This window comes from Rhipicephalus microplus, chromosome 4 (assembly GCF_043290135.1).
Source record: "Rhipicephalus microplus isolate Deutch F79 chromosome 4, USDA_Rmic, whole genome shotgun sequence".
In the NCBI taxonomy this organism is placed as follows: Eukaryota; Metazoa; Arthropoda; class Arachnida; order Ixodida; family Ixodidae; genus Rhipicephalus; species Rhipicephalus microplus.
In genome coordinates, this window is record NC_134703.1 from 99,237,845 (window position 1) to 99,259,880 (window position 22,036).

The following is a 22,036-nucleotide window of genomic DNA, read 5'->3' on the forward strand; positions in this document are numbered from 1 at the left end:
CCAAATCTTAGCACACGGGCTTACAACATTTCCGCCTCCATCGGAAATGCAGCCGCTGCAGCCAGGATTCGATCCCGCGACCTGCGGGTCAGCAGCCAAGTACCTGTCTGCATGCCAACTTCCTTTTTCACCCACGAAATTCTGACATACATACAGACCCTCACACAAGACTAACAGGACTTCTACAATAACGCCCTTGGGGCATAGTGGACACTTGCCTAAATGACATGAATGCAGACTACACACAAACAAAAAGCCTCCCAAATTAAACACTGATGTTTATTTGTGGTATGCTTCGTGAAAGGCTGTAGGCAAACAATCTCAAAACAGCAACAACAGCTCAACAAAGCCTCAATGCCAAAGTGGAAAGTGGATTATCAGAAAGGAAAAAAAAAATCACATGCTCCTATTAGATCTTGGTCCTCCTATTCCCTACGTTACCGAGCACACCTTTACTTGAATTCGAAGAAAAACAAACAATGTGCTTAAAATGAGCAGCACTGTAAACACCATATGTAACTGTCGTATCACAGCTTAGAAGGTCACTTGAGGCTTCGCAAGACAGCTACACAATGTTGGTTTGATGGAAGAGGGTTGTACGCACACAAGCAAACAAAACAAGATCGTGACAGAGGAAGGCAGAAAGAAGATTGAAATAAAGCATGCCCATTAGAAAAGTTTTTGAGACTACTCGCTCACAAAACACGTCAAATCTCATTCTACATGCATAAAAAAGGCAGCACAGCAAATTAAAAAACAATGAGACAAAAAATGCAGGCATCAGTTAACCTAAAACAGCATCAGTTAACCTAAAACAACTACTTTTCCTAGACATGAGACAAATTTTTGCACATCACCACCGGGAATGGAAGTCATGTAACCTATGTAAAAAATACATAGTCCCGGTTCCACAAATGCAAAGTACTTGCGCTAGTCAACAAGTTGAAGAATTTTCCTATAACACAGTGTCATCTCAGTTCGGAAGTTTTGCACAGGCTTTTGCCAGTAAAAGAGTGGCAAATGACGATGTAATGAAGATGCCTGCTGGAATGGATGACATCAGCCACCAGCTCTTGCCTGCAAAAGGAGGAGATACTTAAAAACAGACTCCACATCACATCGGCACACCATCACAATAGTGCCAAAAGCTCAAGCACAGCTGTCGCAACATGTTGAACGATGAGGGGCAAAGTATCTTCGGAAACTTCTGCCACATATAATACCGTTCCTTATTTTAAGCAGCAAACTAATCTCTAACTAAATATAGAAACTCGTTAATTTGAACTACAAGGGGACTGCAGATGAATACAAATAAAATTAAGTCAAATAAAAGAAAGCCCACAAGGAAAAAAAGAGCAATATTTGAAGCTGGTTAACGATTCTAAGCAATTCTGAGAACGATTATCTAAAGTATTCCACAAAATTATTCAAATCAATGTCTACAATCCAATGCTAGAAAGAACTATTAAAGGCATATAAAACTAGCAACAAGCTCTGAATGGTACACCTGCACAACTTAGCGACTCGAAATGGATTATGCTGCATGATGTGTGTAGCCTGCCACACTCAGAAGAGGCAGAGTAGGGGCTAGTTGGTTGTGCATAATTTATACTTGCAACATGGTGCTTTAACATGACGAAAAACACGAAAACCAAAGGTAGAATGCAACACGAGCACGACCTAACAACTGAGTTATCACTTGACGCTCGTGTTGTACTTTACCTTTGGCTTTTATGTTTTTCTTTGTGTAAAAATAGCACACCACAGCTATCAACTGCCAAATTGACATAGTCAAGAGAGAAAGGTTGTGGACCCCCCCCTCCTTCCAATATTTTCTGTATACCACATCCCTGAAAGTTTTCTTGCTATGTTCCTGGTATGCTGCAACCAAAATCATGGGACACTGTTGCCTGTGGTGCTGAAGGGATGTGAATAATATAAAAATAGGTAAACCTAGATATAACACTGAACACGTGTGGAATAAACTATCACAATGCAAGCTTCGCTGCATCCAGGCTTCGACACTTAAGATACTGCTGTTGCATGTTCCTACAGCCTTCCTTTTCTACTGTGTTCGATTAACCATTTATGTCCAAAATTTTTTCGACAAAACTGTGGATAGCATGGCATCTTGACAAGCAACTGGAAGCAAATACTGGCAACAAAAATTTGAGGGATTACACGCAACGCAGCCATTGCAATAAAGTAAAAACCTCAATGTAAAATTGAAACGAAGCATTGCGTACCTTTAACTTGCTCTTCTTTCCTGCCTAATAAAGCATGCTTCTATGAAGTATGGTTCCTGCATCACAGAGGTGCTTCCCAACATTTTTTATGCAAGTCTATAAAGAACTAACTTCAATTTACTACTTTGTCTGTTGTTTTCCTTGTACCTTTTAAAATGTTTTTTTTGCACTATAAAATGTTATCTGTAATTGAGCTTTACCTTTTTAACTTGACAACAAAACTTACTTTTTAGTAATTAAATATGTACACAATATATTGGTTTCCAATATAAAGTAACAAAGTGCGACTTAAATCGCTAAATTTTCTTTCTGTGCTTGCCAAAGCTTTATTGTAAAAGAAAACTGTCACAAAACAGCTTCAATGATTTGAAATGAGAAATACGTGCATTTCAATGGAAGAGACAAATGCCATGCTTCACAAACTTGTTATATCAAGCTTTGAGCAGATTGCTTTCATGCTTGATTCTGTCAAATAGATCAACCAAATAGCTGAACTGGCACACAGTTGTCTAAGGCAGAGTAGATGCTCTAAGGTCATCTGTTTAAAAGAATCCAAGAATGCTAAGAAGTAGTTGCTATTTACCAAAATACAGCCATATACAAAGTCTTATAAAAAAGTAATGCCTTTTGGCCCGACTTGTCCTTGGCAGTGTGCTAAAAAAGGTGGGGTGATGTGGTAGGGGTCTGCGTTTCCAATGCAGACCGTCACCAGTTTGCTACAAGCAGTGCCAGTGGAAAATGTTGCGTTTCGACCGCCATTTGAGCATCCCGAAAATCAAGCTTGCACCACAGGGAGAGACTGTCAACGCCACTTTTTACTAGAGGAGCTCGAGTTTGAAACACTGGGCCACATGCGAGAGGGCACCCATCAAGGACACGGTCAAGCTCTGCCGTGGCAATTCCCCAGCCATACACCCTCATCAAAATTGTTACGTTAACCAGTCATCTCCCACACAGTCCTGACTCTGCTTCGTGCGACAGTTTTTTTTTTTTCTTATTCTGGAGAGAAAGCAGAAAGGAAAGCATTGGGAGGTCATGAAAAACATCAAAAAGCATGTTATAGCATTACTGAGAGACATTCCCGTCGAGAACAATGAGGGTACCTTCCAGGCATGACAGAGACGTTCCCCCAAGTTTACTAATACAAGGGGAGAGTATCTCCAAGAATTTCGACCATTTGTACAAGTCCTGTTAATAAATTGATTTTTCCTACAAAATGCACATTACCTTTATAATGGACCCTGTATGTCGATTAGAGTTCTTACATTATTTTATGCAGTTCATCTCATCTTATGTATTTTACATCCTAAAATTAGAAGCGAAGCAGCTTTTGCTCGGGGCTGCGTTTGTCGTTCCCTCACACAGCTGCTTCCCCACTGCACATGCACATCCCCTCCATCTTTCTTTTCTCCTGCGCTCCTCCCTCTCTCTCAAATCAGCGGTGAAGGCAACAATTGATCATTATGTGGGGTTTAACGTCCCAAAACTACCATTTGATTATGAGAGACACCCTAGTGGAGGGGTATCATACGAAAATTTCCACCACCTGAAATTCTTTAACGTGCACTCAAATCTGAGCACACAAGCCTACAGCATTTCTGCCTCCATTGAAAATGCAGCCGCCGTAGCCGGGATTCGATCCCGCGACCTGCGGGTCAGCAGCCGTGTACCTTAGCCACTAGACCACCGCAGCCAGTCGGTGAAGGGGACAAGACACTCCCTTAGTACACACAATGAGTTCATAGCTGTTGATCATCGGTTTTGCAGCATTCCATGTTCCCGTGAGACAAAATGCGCCTGCTTTGATTAGCACGAGATTGCGTTCGATGTCTCTGGCGTGTGGGTTGAGGGACCAGCTGTTTAGCAGTGCTATAGTGGTGGTCACTGGCATGGAGCGTTGGTCACCGACAGGGTTAGTCAAGTAGAGGTTCTATATATTGGTGCACCTGCTTAAGGCGACATAGACGAGCTTCTGTGGGTGCCGTTCGCCACTTCCGCGCTTCTTCGCATCCACACGTGGCTCCGATTAGCGGGAGTAGGCGAACTTTTTGTTTGTTGTGCCACAAAGTAGCTGCTGACTGCAGGGAAGAGACTACTTATTAGTAAAAAAGTAGAAGCTTAGGAGAGTCGTTTTTGCTTTACGATGATGTACAGTGCAGCGAGCAAGCGTACTGCATCCTTTTAACAGAGAAAGCTATATATGGCTAGAGAAATTAAAATTACCTCGTCCTTGCCATGCTAAGCTTTTCCATTAGTTGCAAAGTCAATTACGTTGTTCTCTACGCCGTACCCAAGCGCGTGTGCCCTTGACTGCGCCGTCAGTGACATCATTCTGTACGTCGTACCCGAGCGCACGCGCCATTGGCTGCACCGTTAGCGACATAGTTCATCCCTTTGCAGTCGTGCCACAGTGCTCACGCACAGTAACTACCACATGGGTAGGCCACGGATCGTAAAAACTCTTAAACAGAAGACAACTTTTGAAGAACAGCACCGACAGCAGAACCGCGACAAAATTTGTTCTGGCCGAGCTAACACTGCAGTTCGGGCACAAATACAGGCTCGGGTGCCCAAGAGCAAGCAGCAACTGTGTACCAAAAATTTAACAGCCTTCCAAGCCAACCTAAATTTCAAAGTGGAATGCAAGCATTAATGGCATGTGAATGCTGCTAACCATGACGCCAAGTTAACTCGAGAGACTGAAGGCAAGGGACAATGGCGAGCGGAGGAAGCAGCGTTGCAGGCAGAGCACCGTCAAAAGGGCAATAGCAGGAACACATTCGCCGGGGCCAACACCTACTTTCGGCGGGAGTTTCTCGAGTGGCTCTTCGGCTTCGGCTACAATTTCAGTGACCACCTGTGGCCACACGTTTCAGCTTCACTGGTCAACCATTTATTTGTATTGAGTGTTTGGATGGCGATTTTGTTTTCTACATTCGTTCACTGTGCTATATGCACAAGTGTTTGAAGATGGGCGGGCTCAGTTGGGCACTGACACGTGCTTTAAAAATCACTATTCACTTTGAAAACGCGCGTCTTCAAGCACTGGTCAGATCCCCCACAGAACCCTTAAGTTGAAGTCCCACTGGCAAACAAGGAACGCAGCCGGTTTTTTAAATTCCATAATGCCTGCTACAATGAAATGGTGTTTCTATCTGTACCTGTCATGACAAGCCATAACAAACTGTCAAATACCCTTAGCAGGAATAAAAGTCGTGCCCGGTGGAATGAGAACAAACTTGCCTGTACTTGCGAGGCGCAACTGGCCCCAGGGCTGTCTTATTTTCCATGTGACGTTATAATAACAAACGGGCTACATTGTGACAAAACTGAATTCTGCTACTATAGATCATTTTACGGATAGTTTCGAGTGCCGCCATACTGGGTAGTTTACCTTTGTATTATGTATCTTGAACAACTAAACAAACACTGTTACGGTAGACACATACGTACGAAAATGGCTGAGTTGGTGCGTATGATATTTCATGGCTTTATTCATTCATGTCGCGATATACCAAAACACGAAAACATAGACTTTGCAAGCAAAGATGGCGGTGCCCAGGTGCCTTACTGAACGTGTTCTATAACAGGCAGTTGTTCGTGAAGAGGCCCCTAATGCTCTGTCAGATTGAAGTGGACCTATAGCCTTGTAGTGCTGCATGCTCCAAGCCCTCAGAACTAACAATCCACTCGCGTGGCCGTCTCAAAACTAACCGTCAGCTTGCACGTTGGCAAGCGCCATGCCAATGAAGCAAATATTTTTTCAGTGTACTCATTGCAATGGCTATAGGGCAATAAGCTCGAAGGTGCAATGAGCAGTTAACAGCTCTTGTCTATAACAAATCTTCACCATCTCTATGCAATAGACGCAGCTTATTTTATAGCAGCAGTGACACAAGGCCGGCAAGAACTGAAGAAAATTTATGTCTCTCAAAGACGCAGGATTATAAGATTTTCTTTTTTTTTTCTGCAAAAATGTAGCAAAGAACAAGCACAAATAAAAATCGGTGCCACTGGCTGCTGCGAGCATCCTCCCAATCCAGCAGAAGGCTCACGTGGCCACACTGTTGACGTCGTATCCATTGGCTTTCCCTTCCCCCTCTCCTCCTCTGCACAGCCCATCAGCGCTCACGAAGGGCAGAGCTACAACAGTAAGTTATATCCGTGACTGTGCTGCTGTAATGAGCATCACCGAGAAAGTGATGCCAGAAGTTCAGTTGCAATGCAAACACTTCCCAAGCCACCCCAGTATTTCCACTTTCAAAGCATGTCCGGCTTCTTTTCTGTGACGCCAACGAAATAAGCTTAAGCAAGAAACAAGAAGTTATGTTGTCAAGCTGACGGCTGCTTTTGTGAATATGTATATTTCATGTAATAACTTTCTTTTCGGTTGTACATGCAATGTTCTTTTCAATTGTGAATGTCTATTTAGTACTACCCCTGTTACGCCCAGTGCGAGCAGGACCTCATCAGGAGGCAAACCACCTCCGTTTGTCCTGACCGTGGGCAATGCAATTGTATTGTCCTAATAATTAAATAAATAAATAAACAAGAAAAACAACTGTGATTGCTCGTAAGGCAACCTTTTTGTCTTGTTTTCGGATTTCCTTGCAAAGTGCATTTTTGTAATGACCATAGGTACATGAAACGGACATAATTATGTGCAGGGTTTTTATAGAAACATGTTTCCCAGATTTTTCACCACACAACGTCAATGTGCAGGCAATACAGAACGGTAAAGCTTGTACGAGTAAGTGCAGCATGCTCATGAACAAAATGCATAAAGAGTCTGAAGTGGTGCCAAGATAAGAAAGATGTGGCAATAAAGGCGTGATAGCAGGAGATAAAGAAGGCACCGCCGAAGATGCTTAGAGAGAATACTTAAAGTAGAAATGCTTTAGACAGGACAGTGGGGTAAGTGCTTTGCGCAAAAAAGTATAGTCTGCAAGTCCTACCCATAACCACAGCGAGAGTTTAACACACCTGGACACACACTCGTTCCGAAGTTTGCTGCAGAATAACATAAAAAGACACCGGATGATACAATGTTTTACGGCACATGGACCAACAATGAACACAGAGGAGACACACGCAGTGCTTTCTCTGTGTTTGTCCACGTTGCATGCACCATGAAACATTGTTTTATGCTGCACCAACTAGCCCAACCAGAGCGACACTGGATGGTGCCTGCATGCTCCAAGATACATTTCTGGCTACGACACTGTTCACAATGTCACTGCAAAATGTGTAGAAAAGCAGCACATCCCACATGGCTTTCGTTTTGTTCAACCTATATAGTGCAAGCCACTCAAGGCAGAAATACCAATGACAGGGCCAAGCAGGATTGTGCTACTTCAGAGGCAACCGTAAGGAAAGAGAAGAAATGCAAGACATGCACACCTTACATGAAACGGGATGGTCATGCTGAAAAATAGAGGCAGACAATGCCATTGACAAAAGCAAAGAAAATGAACAAAACGTTACTTTAGCCACGACTCGAAACATCTTGGGTGTAGAATGGCTTACCTTGCTGCTTCTTTTTAGCTTCATCAGGATTTACTTCTTGCCAGTGCTTGGAACGAGAAACGGCATCTTTCCATTTTGCAAAACGCTGTTCACGTTCTAAGGAAACAGAGAAAATGCAAGATGTTTCATGTAAGAGGTCTATGCACTTGTGCAAGACAGTTGTTAATTGTTTACATTTTAAAACAGCATACAAAGCACACTTCCATCACTTGAAGTGAAGTTAATGCGATGTTCGATCGATTTGTGGGGGTTAATGTCCGAAAACCACGATATGATTATGAGAGACGCTGTTGTGAAGGGCTCCAGAAATTTCGACCACCTGGGGTTCTTTAACGTGCACCCAAATCTGAGCACACGGGCCTACAACATTTCCGTCTCCATCGAAAATGCAGCCACCGCAGCCGGGATTCCATCCCGCGACCTGCGGGTCAGCAGCCGAGTACCTTAGCCACTAGACCACCGCAGCGGGGCAATGCGATGTTCGGATTAATTTGATTTCGAGTGAAGGCCTGCACACAAGCAAATCTATGAGACCAAACATTCACTGTTTTGATACAGATATTAACCTTTGCTAGATATTTTCAATTGAGTTGGTTGTCTCACACCTGCCTTGCCTGCAAGCTTGGCCACCATTAGTGCCCAAGAATACTTTCTCTTCTATAACTGAAATACAGTCGAAACCCGCAATAACGAAACCCCGCGAGTAAGAAATCCCCGCGGCAACGAAATATTTCCGGATCCCCGGCGAACTTTCATAGAAGCCCATGTTTTATGTATTTCGCGGCAACGAAATGTTTTTGGACAGCGACCCCGCATTAACGAATTTTTTGCCATGGTGCAAGCCTTATTTTACCCTCCCGCCAAACGTTAACTGTCGAAAATATGCTCGTATGTGTGTTATGCGCACTGAAAATTTGTAAACGTCTGCTTTTGCCACGCTAGCGTGGGTACCGCCAATTTTGTTCACTATGCCGCCTCAGCTGGCTCCTCCCTTTAAAAACAAGCGCACAATAAGCAAATGTTTGAAGGTCGTTTCGAGGCCCTTGACTGGCTGTGGCCGCCATGTTGCCTCAGCTCGCCTCGCCATTGGCCCGATGCTCGCTCCGGCACATCGTCGTCTGCTGCTTGTGCGTCGCGAAGACGTGGCTCTCGAAAATTGCTACTTCGCGACGTGTTCACGGCTTCATGATAACTTGAGATATAATAACGCTTTAGTGAGGAGCAGTAGGCGGATGCGCGATCAGGTTACTACAAGCGCGGCGCGTCATTGGAGTCGTCTTTAGCCCTCATTCCGCCGACAACGAGACTGCTGGAACGACGCGCTAGCGCACTCGTGGCAACGTGCTTCGTCGCAGGCAACGAAGCTGTAAGCGGCGGCCTCTCGTAGATTACTGCGAGTGGCTGCGCTGGATGCATGGTCAGATTATTACGAGCGGGTGCGCGGTCTACGAGCGCGGCACGTCATCGGAGTCGGCTTTAGCTGTAACTCCGCTGACAGCGAGACTGCGGGCAGGAACGATGCGCTAGCGGGTTGTTTTGGATGTGCTGGACATCTTTCGCTCTTTCTTCGGCGCACATGACGACGACGTAGCAATGGACCACTTGTTCCAGTGCGAAGAGAGAGCTTTGAAGTTGTTGCATGGCAAGGGTCGACAAAGTAAGTTGACGGACTTCTGGCAATAAATTTTCGTTCTGCTGGCTGTATCACTGTTTTTATGTCTCATACTCGTGCCAAACGAAATTCTCACAAGAACTAAATTTTTCGGTTTCCCCGGCGATTTCGTTATTGCGGGTTTCGACTGTATTCCATTAAGAGCTACGAGAAGCTCCCTTATGCTTTGCTCAGCTTCACTAGGGTTCACTGCATGATCACCTACCGACACATATACCCCTCCTTCTTGGGAGGCGTTAACATAAAGAAGGAGAGGTAAGTTTAAGACATAGCCCCGCCACGGTGGTCTAGTGGCTAAGGTACTCGGCTGCTGACCCGCAGGTCGCGGGTTCGTATCCCGGCTGTGGCGGCTGCATTTCCGATGGAGGCGGAAATGTTGTAGGCCCGTGTACTCAGATTTGGGTGCACGTTAAAGAACCCCAGGTGGTCAAAATTTCCGGAGCCCTCCACTACGGCGTCTCTCATAATCATATGATGGTTTTGGGACGTTAAACCCCACAAATCAATCAAGTTTAAGACATAAGCATAATGCTGGTACAATTGACGTCCGATTTCCCGGACTCTCAAGGGACCACGAAAAACGTCTGGAAAGACCAATGCAAGCGAAAGCACTTTTTTAATAGGTATTTTTTGCTGACGAAGAAGGTCAGGCAGGAGTACAGGATTCTCATTGCAATTCAGCAAATGCATCGTTAGGTGCTTTGAAAAGAGTCGTTCATGTAGATATACATAAAAACAAACAAAGAAAAGAAAAAAGATTTGATGTGGCCGGTGCTGCTACCTTTGTAAATACTTAGGCATAAAATACAAAAAATAAAAAGAAATACACGAGAAAAAAAACGAAAGGTTGCTAATTTTCGCTTGCATGGCGCTCCACCTGCCCGCGATGATGTATGAATGTCTACCCTGATTTCGGCTAACCCCATACTGTCGCTGTACACCGATGACTGAGTTAGCGCTCGCGTCAACTCCGAGCGTGTTGGCTGTGTAGGCGCTGCCTCTTCGATCAGAGTGTTGTCATCATTTTCCGCAACTTGATTAATGATTTCATCATCGGTTTATTCCGCACACAGCTCGAGATCTTTGTCAGCGTCGGCGAAGCCCTCGAATGTTATCCCGGCTGGAATCAAAACACCGGCAGCATGCAGATGGTCCACAGGTGTAGTTCGTCGTACACACTGTCCACTCCGAACGAGACGGCCGTCTCGGCTTCAAGTATGAAGCTTGCATGGCGAAAACAGTTCCAGAGGGTTCGTTGCATAACCACCTTCCAAGAATCTGCAAGCATGCCGACAGCAGACCATAGGTATAGACCATAGTTAAATAGCGTAGCTTTTGCCGCTGTCGGAGCACAGGCTGCACAGTACCATGCAGCTGAGGCCACAGGTTTGACTAATCTTTGGATGTCTATGAATTGGCATGTGCTGGATTGACGTATATGCGGTTTCGAAGGTACGGCAGCTGCGGCGCGATGGGTTTGAGGGTACGAAAACAACCAGAGTGGCAGCATCAATGGCGACTTCGAGTCTGTGGTTAGTAGTAAAAAGTCCAGAAAATCTGATGGAGAAAGCTATAAATGCTCGGAATTTTGTACATTTTCATGAGAAACTTGACGGTGCCACAGATTAGTGCGGAAAATTAGGCATATCCGGAATTTTAAGCATCCGTGAAATCGGATGTCGACTGTATTTGCATCAAGCACATCGAGGAGAGCAAGCATTACCTGCAGGAAGTATAGATGGTTCAAAAACATCAGTCGTAACCTTGGGGAAGTTTCGGCTGTCCAGGCTCCACACATCAATGCCATCGGCTGCCCCAGCTGCAATCGCTGCCCCCAGTGCGGTTGTTTCTGCCATTTGGGGTCGCACTGGGCAGAGAAGAAACATGCAGATTGAACCTTGTTAGTTACAGCAAGTGCCTGGAAATATAGGCAAAGTGACTGTATGGGCAGTGATGCGAACCCCAGCGATTTATCCCGATATCTAGGAATTTTAACCTCCCTGAGGGATTTGGTGTGCTTATTATTGATTCTAGGAATTTTTGTAAGGTTCTGCTAATGTGACAATATGTGGCCTGATTAAAGGTATTACAAAGTACTCACACTCTTTCAACTGAAAAGGCTGTAAGAAATGATAATTGAGGCTATTTCACGTTTTTTGCCCATTAAAGATAGTCTTGGTGTTCTGATGGACTGTGTGAAAAGGACAGCAGTTTTGTAACACGAGATTATTATGGTCTGAATAGTGGGGAAAACTAAACTCTATAGTCGTAAGAGTTAAGCATGCACATATGATGAGATCTCCGAGTGATTGCTGCACTGTGAAACAAAAATTATTTTTGTCTTGTAGTGCACATAGACACGTGTAAAGATTACGCTCACTGGGTGCCTTCGCCGAGCAATGTCTCCATGTGTAATAACCAGAAATACAGTGGAACTTCGATTATACGACTTTCAGGGGACCACGCAAAATCGTCGTATAATCGAAAAACCAAGAATATAGGCACTGATGGTCGTTGTTGCCCCACAACAGTTGTCACATAATGCGTAAGAAAGTCCGCGGCACAAATCTACGCTGCTCCGATGAAGGTAGATTTTAGGTTACTTGAAAAAATGACAACCGCGGCACAAATCTACGCTGCTCCGATGAAGGTAGATTTTAGGTTACTTGAAAAAATGACAACCGGAGGTATGAACAAATCTTTGTTTGCACCTTTTAATGAAATCTGTGATTTTTTTCTGCTAGTTTGCCCAGCCACGATGCATCAGCTTTCTTTCGAGAGCTGCGACACCTGGCAGCAAGTCGCCGATCTCGTCACATGCGCAAGCAAACCGCCGAATGTTGTCAACGTAGCACAACACGTCCGCGTACGTCGGAAGTTCCCGCAGTGTCAGAACGCACAGTTTCGATAATGTCATCCAGCGACACTGCACTGCACACTGCAACGTCATTGTCGGCACCAACATAGTCCGCGAAGGATCCAGGCAGCTCCAGGTTGCCGAACTCTGGTTCGTCGTCAACAGGCACTGCAGCTTCACTGGTAGAACAAGCACCACTTCTATTAAAGCCGCAGTGCCTGAAGCAGTTGACAATGGTTTCTGGCATGATTGCGTACCATGCACTAGCAATGTAGTGCATTGCATCAAGCACAGAAAGCTTCTTATCCAGATGCTTGCATTCCATGCCCGCCAGTCGACGCTGCACCAGAAACTTCCGATATTTCTGCTTCATGCACTTGATGACGCCGGCGTCAAGTGGCTGCAGCTGGCTAGTGCAGTTGGGGGGGGGGGGGCAGAAATGTAACTTTCACATTTCTCAAATGCGACGTATCTAATGGGTGGCATGGCGCTTTGTCAAGCAGAAGAAGAATTTTTCTGTTTTTAGCCCCTATTTTTTAGTCCAGCTGCTGCAGATATGTTGAAAACATAGCAGCCGTCATTCAGGCTTTCCCCTTGAACATGTACTGGCACGGCAGCCTTTTCAAATTCTTGAAGCATTGCGGCTTCGCAAACTTGCCGATCACGAGGGCAGGAAGCTTTTCTGAGCCGTCTTCATTAGTGCAAAGCAATACAGTAAGACGCTCTTTGCGTCGCTTACACCCGTGACAGCTCTCTCCTTTGAATGTTAATGTCTGCTCTGGCTGCATATTATAAAATATTCCAGTTTCGTCCGTGTTGAACACGTCGGACGCCTTGTATTGCCGTATCAATTCCGGCAGAAATGCAGTTCACTTTTCGACAGTGTCGGAGCTGACTGACGAGCTCTCTCCACAACAGCGGCTGTACACAACTCCACTGCATTTTTTAAAGGGATCCAACCAGCCATTGGAGGATTTAAAGTCATCAATGCCACAGCGCAATGCAACTATCCCCGACTTCTCCTTCAAAATTGCGCCACCCACGGCAATTCCTGAACTGCGGGCCTGACGCAACCACTCAACGAGGGCCGTCTCAATGGCAGCATATTTGCCATCTTTCGCGGCCTTCCTGTTCAGGCCGAACTTTGCCGCATTTAGTGGGATGCTGTCCTTTGCGAGGATCAAATGCTCAGGTGGCGGGCAATGCCGGCCTTTGTTGCTCCGCTCCGCTTCTCCGCCTCCTCGATTATGCGAAGCTTTTCTCCAAGCGTCAGCGGTTTTCGGTTCCGCGACATTGCGAGACGCAGCACTTGCAATTAAGAATTCGAAAGCTTCCTCGCACACCAATGACCGAATACTGAAAATTTTGCACGTAAACGCAGCAACTGCGGTGCACAACCCACCGATGAGGCAAACACGTGAAGGAATGGCTGAAAGGCAACAAGGCAGTGGGCCCATTCGATTTTTGCAAGCGCGTACGTCTGCGCAAGCTTCGACCAATCGCGAGGGGCTAAAACTTCCCAGCCCTCTGGTAGCTAGACAGCAGCTAGTTCCGGCTCCCGCGGCTGTCCCAAACGTAGACAGGCTCAACAATCCCCGTTCAACACGTCCGGTACATTGACGCGAAATCGAATGAAAGTTATCGCATACTAGAAAGCGAGCTCGAAATTATCTGCCATGTTACCTGTTCACAGCTGTCACTACAAAACCACCCAAAAGAAGGCAGAAAACAAAACAAGGCCCCAACGGAAGTGCGCAGTGCAATGCGAATAAGCAAAACGAATGCGCTCCGGCTGGCTCTGGACAACGTTGGGTCTGGCTAGCTATGGCCAACAGCGTGTCGAAAAATTGAAGAGGCCCTGTGGTGGCAGCGGTGGCAGAGCGGATAGTGTGCTAGAACATGTGGAGGAACAAACTCAGTTCCTCCGTTTTCCGACTTTTTCTCATCCGGCCGCAGTGTGCTTGCGTGGCAGACTGCGTGAGTCATCGTAGGTTTTTTTTTTTTTTTTTCTCGGACAGTCCACAGCTAAGCGTCGTACAGGAGGGGTCGGCGTAGAATTGCGTCGTAGAATTGAGGTTTTCAATACATTAGTTCTATGGCGGTTTTGCCGGGACCGAGCCAATTCGTTGTAAAACGCCGGTCGTCGCAGGATCGAGGAACGTATAATCGAAGTTCCACTGTACTATAGTAGTTCAGAGCGAAACTAGGACTGCAGATTTGGTAAGGTGGTAGGGGTTCGATATTACAGAAACGGTGTGGTGAAAAAAGACGAGAAGACTGCTCCAGCATTTTAGTCTTTCTGGCATGCCCTTTACATGAGAGTGAGAAAGTGACGAATAGATTAAGCCAAACGGGGAGCTGATCAAAAGTGCAGAGGAAAGGCGTAGCGCCCATTTACATCGACTGAAAATATTGCAACAGTGATTGCAAATGTGCAAAATAAAGAATAGACAAGCTATTAAGCTGCAAGTACAAGAATTGTGCTACAGCAGCTGACCCGAATGATCTTATCTATGTCTTGTGTGTGTTGTGGGGTCTCGAAACGGCAAGGGCTAGCGCCACGCTCTTGAAGTGAACGGACACAGCAGACACCGTAGGGACAAACCAAACAATACACACATTTATTTAACAACTTTTTGATCGACGATATCGTTACGGAAAAAAAGAGATGCCGTATCGACGAGGATGTGTATGAAATATATTTCGAACCAGCAGCAGTGGCATGACCGGTAGACCAGGCACTGAGCGGAGACTACTCTTCATCCTCTTCGTCAGGAACACATGCGCATTGTCCCACAAAACGTCAACATGCATGTAGCATAATCCCCGAAGGCAGAAGCGCCGTCTCGGCGCATCTAGATGTCAACGTCAGTGGGAGAGTGGTAAGGCTTCAAGCGTGCCACATTTACGATATCGGTGGTCTGTGGGGCAGTTGAAGGCGATGAGGCAGCAGGAGCAATTTCGTATGTCACAGGAGTAACCTCACGAAGGACTCGATATGGACCTGTGTAGCGGGAACAGTTTTTCTGACAAGCCGACTTGACAGGTCGGGGACCAGAGCAGCACCAATGAACCGGGTAAAAAGTGCACGTCGCGGTGCCGTTGATCGTACAAATGCCGCTGGTTCTCTTGAAAGGCCAGAAAGCGAGTGCGGGCGATTTCGCGTGCGTGGGGAGCCCGAGTGATAGCGTCAAGGGCATATTTGCTGGTCGGTGTCGCGGTAGACGGAATGACTGTATCTAGGGGTAATGTAGGTTCTCGGCCGAACAACAGAAAAAATGGGGAGTAAGCGACAGTGTCATGGCGAGAAGAATTGTAGGCAAATGTGACGTACGGCACCGCGAGATCCCAGTCAGTGTGGTTGGTAGAAACATACCTAGCGAGCATGTCTGTAAGAGTTCCATTTAGACGCTCCGTGAGTCCACTGGTTCAGGGGCGGTATGACGTAGTCAGCTTGTGTCTCGTTTAACACGACTGCAAGATGTCGGCTATGACCTTTGACAAAAAGGTGCGGCCACAGTCTGTAAGCAGCTGCCGTGGGGCTCCGTGTTGTAAAATCACGTCCTTGAGGAGGAAGTCGGCAACATTTGTGGCGCAGCTTGACGGAAGAGCTCGTGTGATGGCATAACGCGTGGCGTAGTCGGTGGCCATGGCTATCTACTTGTTACCCGAGGAAGACTAGGGGAAAGGGCAAAGTAGGTCCAAGCCAACGCGGAATAACGGTTCTGACGGAATGTCAAGTGGTTGAAGGCATCTGGCGGGAAGTGTCATTGGTGTTTTGCGGCGCTGCCATTTCTCACAAGCCACAATGCATCTTCTGACCGAGCGTGCAAGCCCTGGCCAAAAGAAGAGTCGGCGTATTCGGTCGTAAGTGCGTGACACGCCAAGGTGACCAGCAGTTCGAAGGTCATGAAATTCATGTAGAATTTCCGAGCGAAAGTGTTTCGGAATGACAAGCAGCAGGACCGATCCATTCTGCTCAAAACTTGGCGGTATAATACACCATCGTGGAGCACGAATGAGCAATGGGACTGATTGGAAGATGTTGATTCGAGACGCTCAATGATAGCACGCAAGGACGCATCATGACGCTGCTCGTCACCAATGGATGTTATTTTCGAAAGGGAAAAGACGCAAGGCTCGGTGTCGGTGTCAGGCATGGTGCTCAACTCAGCAACCGGGCAGCGGAACAGGCAGTCTGCATCCTGATGTACGAGTCTGGATTTGTATGTCACCGTGTAGTCGCAGAGCCCAGCGCCCGAGCCGGCCAGTAGTATCCTTCAGTGACGAAAGCCAACATAGCGCATGGTGGTCCGTTATTACAGAGAAATTCGTGCCATATAAATATGGCCAGAACTTCGTGACTGCCCAAACAAGAGCAAAACATTCCCGCTCTGTTATTGAATAGTTGCGCTCGGCAGCTGTGAGAAGGTAGCTAGCGTAGGCGATAGCTCTGTCGTGTCCCTGCTGGCGTTGGGCTAGGATGGCTCCAATCCCGTGACCACTCGCATCGGTTCGGACTTCTGTCGGAGAGGACGGGTCAAAGTGGGCCAATATAGGTGGAGTCGTGAGGAGGGTGATGAGGTGAGAAAAAGCGGCAGCTTGAGCGGAACCCCACGTAAAGGTCTCGTCTTTTTTCAGAAGGTCGGTGAGTGGTCGAGCGATCGTTGCAAAATCTTTCATGAACCTTCTAAAATAGAAACAAAGTCCCACAATGCTCCGGACGTCCTTGACAGACTGGGGTACAGGAAAGCTCGTGACGGTACAAATTTTCTCCGGGTCAGGCTGCACAGCTGATGCGTCGACAAAGTGGCCCAACACCGTATTCTGCTGGCGGCTGAAGTGACATTTCGACGAGTTTAGTTGAAGGCCAGCAGTGCGGAAGATGTCGAGAACGGCTGACACATGCTGGAGGTGTGTCTCGAATGTAGGCAAATATACAAGGACATCATCCAGGTAGCACAGGCATGTTGGCCACTTGAACCCTTGTAATAGCGAGTCCATCATACACTCAAACATGGCTGGGGCATTGCATAGCCCAAACGGCATCACCTTGAATTGCTATAGGCCGTCAGGAGTTACACAGTCTTTTCTTGGTCTTTCTCGTCCACCGCAATCTGCCAACAGCCAGAAAGTAGGTCAATTGAAAAAAAAGTATCGCGCGCCACGAAGACAATCGAGGGCGTCATCAATTTGGGGCAAAGGATAAACGTCCTTTTCTGTGATTCGATTAAGATGGCGGTAATCGATGCAGAATGCCACGTGTCATCTTTAATTTTAACGAGCACAACAGGAGATGCCCAAGGACTCGAGGAGGGTTCAATAATTTTTTTGGCTAGCATCTTGTTGACTTCTTGAATTACCTTACGCTCTGTGGCAGACACCCGGTATGGTCGGCGGTGAATGAGAGGAGAATCAGCAGTATTAATGGGGTGCTTCACAAGAGAAGTCTGACCGAGTGGACTGCTGTCGATGTCAAATATGTCGCAGTAGGAAGCCAGAAGGCAGAACAGGCCATCGGATTGCTCAAGTTAGAGTTTCGGGTCGATCATGGGGCGCAAGGCCGCATTGAGGAATGTGGCATCCTGCGGGCGACATGGAAGATCGGAGCATGCGTCTGCCGCAAAAGCGGTCACGTGGGCGTCTATTAAGGGTCGGAGCGTGGGGACTGAAATTCTGTGTGATAGTACTTGCTGCATGAAACCGAAATTGATAATGGGCAGACATGTTCGGTTAGAGGCCATGGTTACGACAGAGTGTGGCACAGTGATGTTGCGCGCCAGGAGAACATCAGGAATAGACGTGACGACATAATCACCGTCAACAACGGGTGAACTTGTTGCCAATTCAATGAATTTGAGGGCTTTTGGCGGTATCCGACTGAAGTCGGCGGTACAGAGGCTTTTCGGCAACTTGAGGCGAGAATCTAGAAGAAGAGGAAGTTCTAAACATAGAGTGCTGGCGGAACAGTCGATCAGGGCAGAATGTGTCAATAAGAAAACCATCCCGAAGAGGAGGTCATGAGGGCAATTGTCGAGCACGATAAATAAAACAGGAACATGGCGGCCGGCAAGGCTAATACGAGTGGCACACATTCCAATGACGACCACTGTTCCACCATCGGCAAACACGGACGGCTTGTGTTGCAGCAGGCTTGAGTACTTTTTGAGCGGGCGACAGAGACGAGCACTCATTATAGACACCTGAGCTCCAGTGTCAACTAAAGCCGTCAAAGAAAGACCGTCCTCATGCACTTCCCGCAAGTTCTTATTAGTAGGGAGCGTCAACGGAGGATTTGGGTCAGTTGCACTTGATGCAGCACTACTTTCAAGAGCTGCATAATCTAGTTTTCCATCCGGGAAGATCCATAGTTAGTTGGCGATGGATAGCGGCGGGGATTATGCTACATGCATGTTGACATTTTGTGGGACGATGCGCGTGTGGAGCGGCACCGCAGTCGCCCTTCAAAGCTGGCCGTCATCAGACACCCACGTCTCGCCTGAGCAGCATGAGAAAGTAGAACGCGAGGCTACAGATCGCCACGATGCCCAGGAGTAGAAGCGACACGATGAGGATTTGCAGCAGCAGTCGACGCCTTTCCACGGCCTCCATTATTGTCATGTGGTGACCGGGCATCACGTTCGTGGAGGCCGTATACAAGAATTGGGGCGACACCACGGGAACAATATTCACAGCACATTGCGGCTCCGACGTGTCAAAATGCATGTAGCAATGTCATCAGCCGAATTATTATATCATCAATTCTGACCAACACGCTAAGACATTCTTACACAATATTAAACAACACTCAACAACATGACAAACAAGGCAGTGTCGCTAACGCCCAACTCACCACGTCGGCCCACCGCAGACAGCCTGCGGTGCCGTCCACGGCAGACCACCCCGCCGCTGGAGGCAACCGTCCGTGCTACTGCCCACGCCAAAAGAGCCGCCCAATTCTTTTGGGCCGCCACCAAGGCCTGCCGCCATGGATCACCGCCGACGCTAACATTTTCTAACCATGATGATGATGATAGTGGAGGTCAACTCTCACGAACACACCACTTACCGCTCAGTAGTTGTGACCTTGAAGTACCGCTTCTGCACGAGACACGTGCGCCACGCGGCACAAACAACTTTACAGGAGGTGCAGGCACTCCCACACTGTGCAAAGCGAAATTTACATGCGAATCTGCCTCAGTGACAACAGGTGGCCATTGGCAAACACTTTATAGGGGACTCGCTTGCTGGATTTCGGGCCGACCGGTCGTGCGCTCGCGCGCTTGCGATCTCCCGCGTTAGCGTGGCTCTGGCCGACTGGACTCGCCCTACGTCATCTCCTGCCGCCGACGATTTTCCACCTCCGACGACAGTGCAGCTCTGACTTACTGGACTTGTTCTACGCCATCCACCGACGCCGAAAGGAGCTCTCGCAGGTGCGCCCCGTCCTCGGACTCCAGTGACCGTGCTCCATCTTTCCTATCTCTTCTATCCCCTCGGTTTGTCCTCGCTCGCTGTGGCTTACGACGATCTGTGCGTCCCCCCCTTCCTTTGCTCGCTCTCTCCTTTCTCTTTCCTCTCTTCGCTCAAGTCTATTATCCCCCATTCCCCTTCCCATGTGAACCACTGCTGAGGTGTCGCACTTAGCTGCAGACAGTTGCGGGGTTCACTTTTCTTTTCTTTTCCAATTTTAAGAACCACTTCCCCCCCCCACTTTATATACAACTCCACAAAACGTGTACAAAAAAGATCTTAAATGATAGTGATTTTTATGTTTAACAAGATTCAGAAGAACTTGGCCACAGAGCGCACTATCTTAATACTTAGTTAAGAGTCAATTAGCCTAAATAATTACACTAAGAATATAATATAAGGATTTTTCTTACAACCTGGGGATTTTCGAAGGTCGATCTAGGGATCAAATGCCTCCTTGGGTTGGCATCACTGACAGGCAAGAGCATAAAAGAAAACTCGTACGATGCTTTCTTTAAGGGGGGACGCGGCTTTGGGATCGCGAAAAATGGCGAAAAAATAGATTTTTCGAAACTCAAGTTTTCAGTTTCTGGAACCCTTTTTCGATCTGGTTCCAAAATATCTACACTGAAAACCGCGCAGAAGTGCTTCGGAAAATTCGTTTCACCCACCTAGGTAGCAAAACTTCTGAAAATGGCGATTTTCAAAAAATTATAGCTTCGCAATGCTTGAGCCGGGAGCCGGCTTCTTGGGCTCATCGAAAAGAGCATTTCTCCGTGTTTAACTTTCCCGCCTCAGCTGGCTCCTCCCTTTCACAACAAGCGAGCGAAAAGCAAATGTTTGAAGGTCGTTTTGAGGCCCTTAATTGGCCGTGGCCGCCATGTTGCCTCAGCTCGCCTCGCCATTGGCCCGATGCTAGCTCCGGGAGATCGTCTGCTGCTTCTGTGTCGCGAGGACATGGCTCTCGAAAATCGCCACTTCGTGACGTGTTCACGGCTTGATAATCACTTAAGATATAACTACGCTTTAGTTACCAACAGTAAGCGGATGCGCGATCAGGTTACTGCGAGCGGGAGCGTGGTCTACGAGCGCCGCGTCTCATCGGAGTCGTCTTTAGCCCTAACTCCGCCGACAGCAAGACTGCGGGCAGGAACTACGCCCTAGCGCATTCGTGGCGACGTGCTTCTTCGCAAGCAGCGAAGCTGTAAGCGGCGGCACGATCTGATTACTACGAGTGGCCGCACCGGATGCACGATCAGATTACTACGAGCGGGCGCGCGGCAATCTACGAGTGCAGGGCGTCATCGGAGTCGGCTTTAGGCCTAACTCCGCTGACAGCGAGACTGCGGGCAGGAACGACGCACGTGCGCACTCTTGGCGACGTGCTTCTTCGCAAGGAATGTACCACATCACTCACTAGCTCCTCTGAATCACGTACGGGCTTTTTGCGCATCGGCAGCGGACAACTCAGTCAAGCTCGTCACCCCCCCCCCCCCCTTCACTGCCAAGGATCGCTCGGAACAGCGGCTAGCAGTTTTGCGCATCGTCATTCGAAAATGCGATGCCAAGTGCAGTGCGTGCCGACTTTTTGTCTTCGTAGTTACACATTTTGCGCATCGTCATCGAACGCTGCCTGCAAGTGCATTACGCGCCGGCTGCACCGTCCACGCGACTCGCGTAAACGAGCCAATCACGATTAAGAAATGCCTGCAAGTGTCAGAGAGGTGAGGGGGGAACACATGATCAGGAGTGCCTGTGTAGAGCAGACATGTAAAAGCACAGATTAATGTGTAGGGCCATTGCTTGTCGTACGCAATTCCCTCTGGGGCGCACACTTATGTGACAAAGGCAAGCGGTGTTCAGCTTGAAATGTGACAGATTTTCGCGCCGTGGCGCGTTGCAGATTTTGGAAGACTCGATTGTGAACGCATTGTGTATGCATTGCGCTTGTCAGCTCAGAATTCTCAGACCTTGTGAGGGGCCCTTTAAGGGGGGAGGTGGCATTGAAAAAAAAAAACATTTTTATATGTTGACCTACAGCAATGAAATTTGGCATGCATACTCATAAGTGTCTTGAATAGGAAAATGTGCAGTTTCATCATGATAGCTTCAGTAGTTCTCAAGTTACATAATGCTACACGATCCAATTACATGGTCTGCTCGTTCCCCCAGCAGAACGTGACAGTGCTAAAATTGAAAGCAATACCTGTAATTAGCATACTATGTTACTTGAGTCAATGAATGAAATTCGAGGTAAATAAT

At 47.3% G+C, this 22,036-nt stretch overlaps 1 protein-coding gene across 6 annotated transcripts in view; it reads right to left on the reverse strand.

Moving 5' to 3' along the window:
* Positions 1-258: 258 nt before the first annotated feature.
* Positions 259-22,036, reverse strand: part of LOC119172219 (glycerol kinase 3) — a 63,691-nt gene continuing 41,913 nt past the window's right edge. For 3 of the 6 annotated variants that reach the window (XM_075893329.1, XM_037423249.2, XM_037423248.2), the window contains 3 exons: positions 11,168-11,311; positions 7,773-7,868; positions 259-1,077 (listed from right to left, as the gene is read on the reverse strand). In XM_075893329.1, coding sequence (XP_075749444.1) covers positions 974-1,077; positions 7,773-7,868; positions 11,168-11,311 — 344 coding nt within the window. In that variant the 3' untranslated portion in view covers positions 259-973. Of the gene's footprint in view, positions 1,078-6,149; positions 6,423-7,646; positions 7,671-7,772; positions 7,869-11,167; positions 11,312-22,036 lie in introns of those variants that run through there. The other 3 variants (XM_075893331.1, XM_037423250.2, XM_075893330.1) reach the window with 3 other exon arrangements.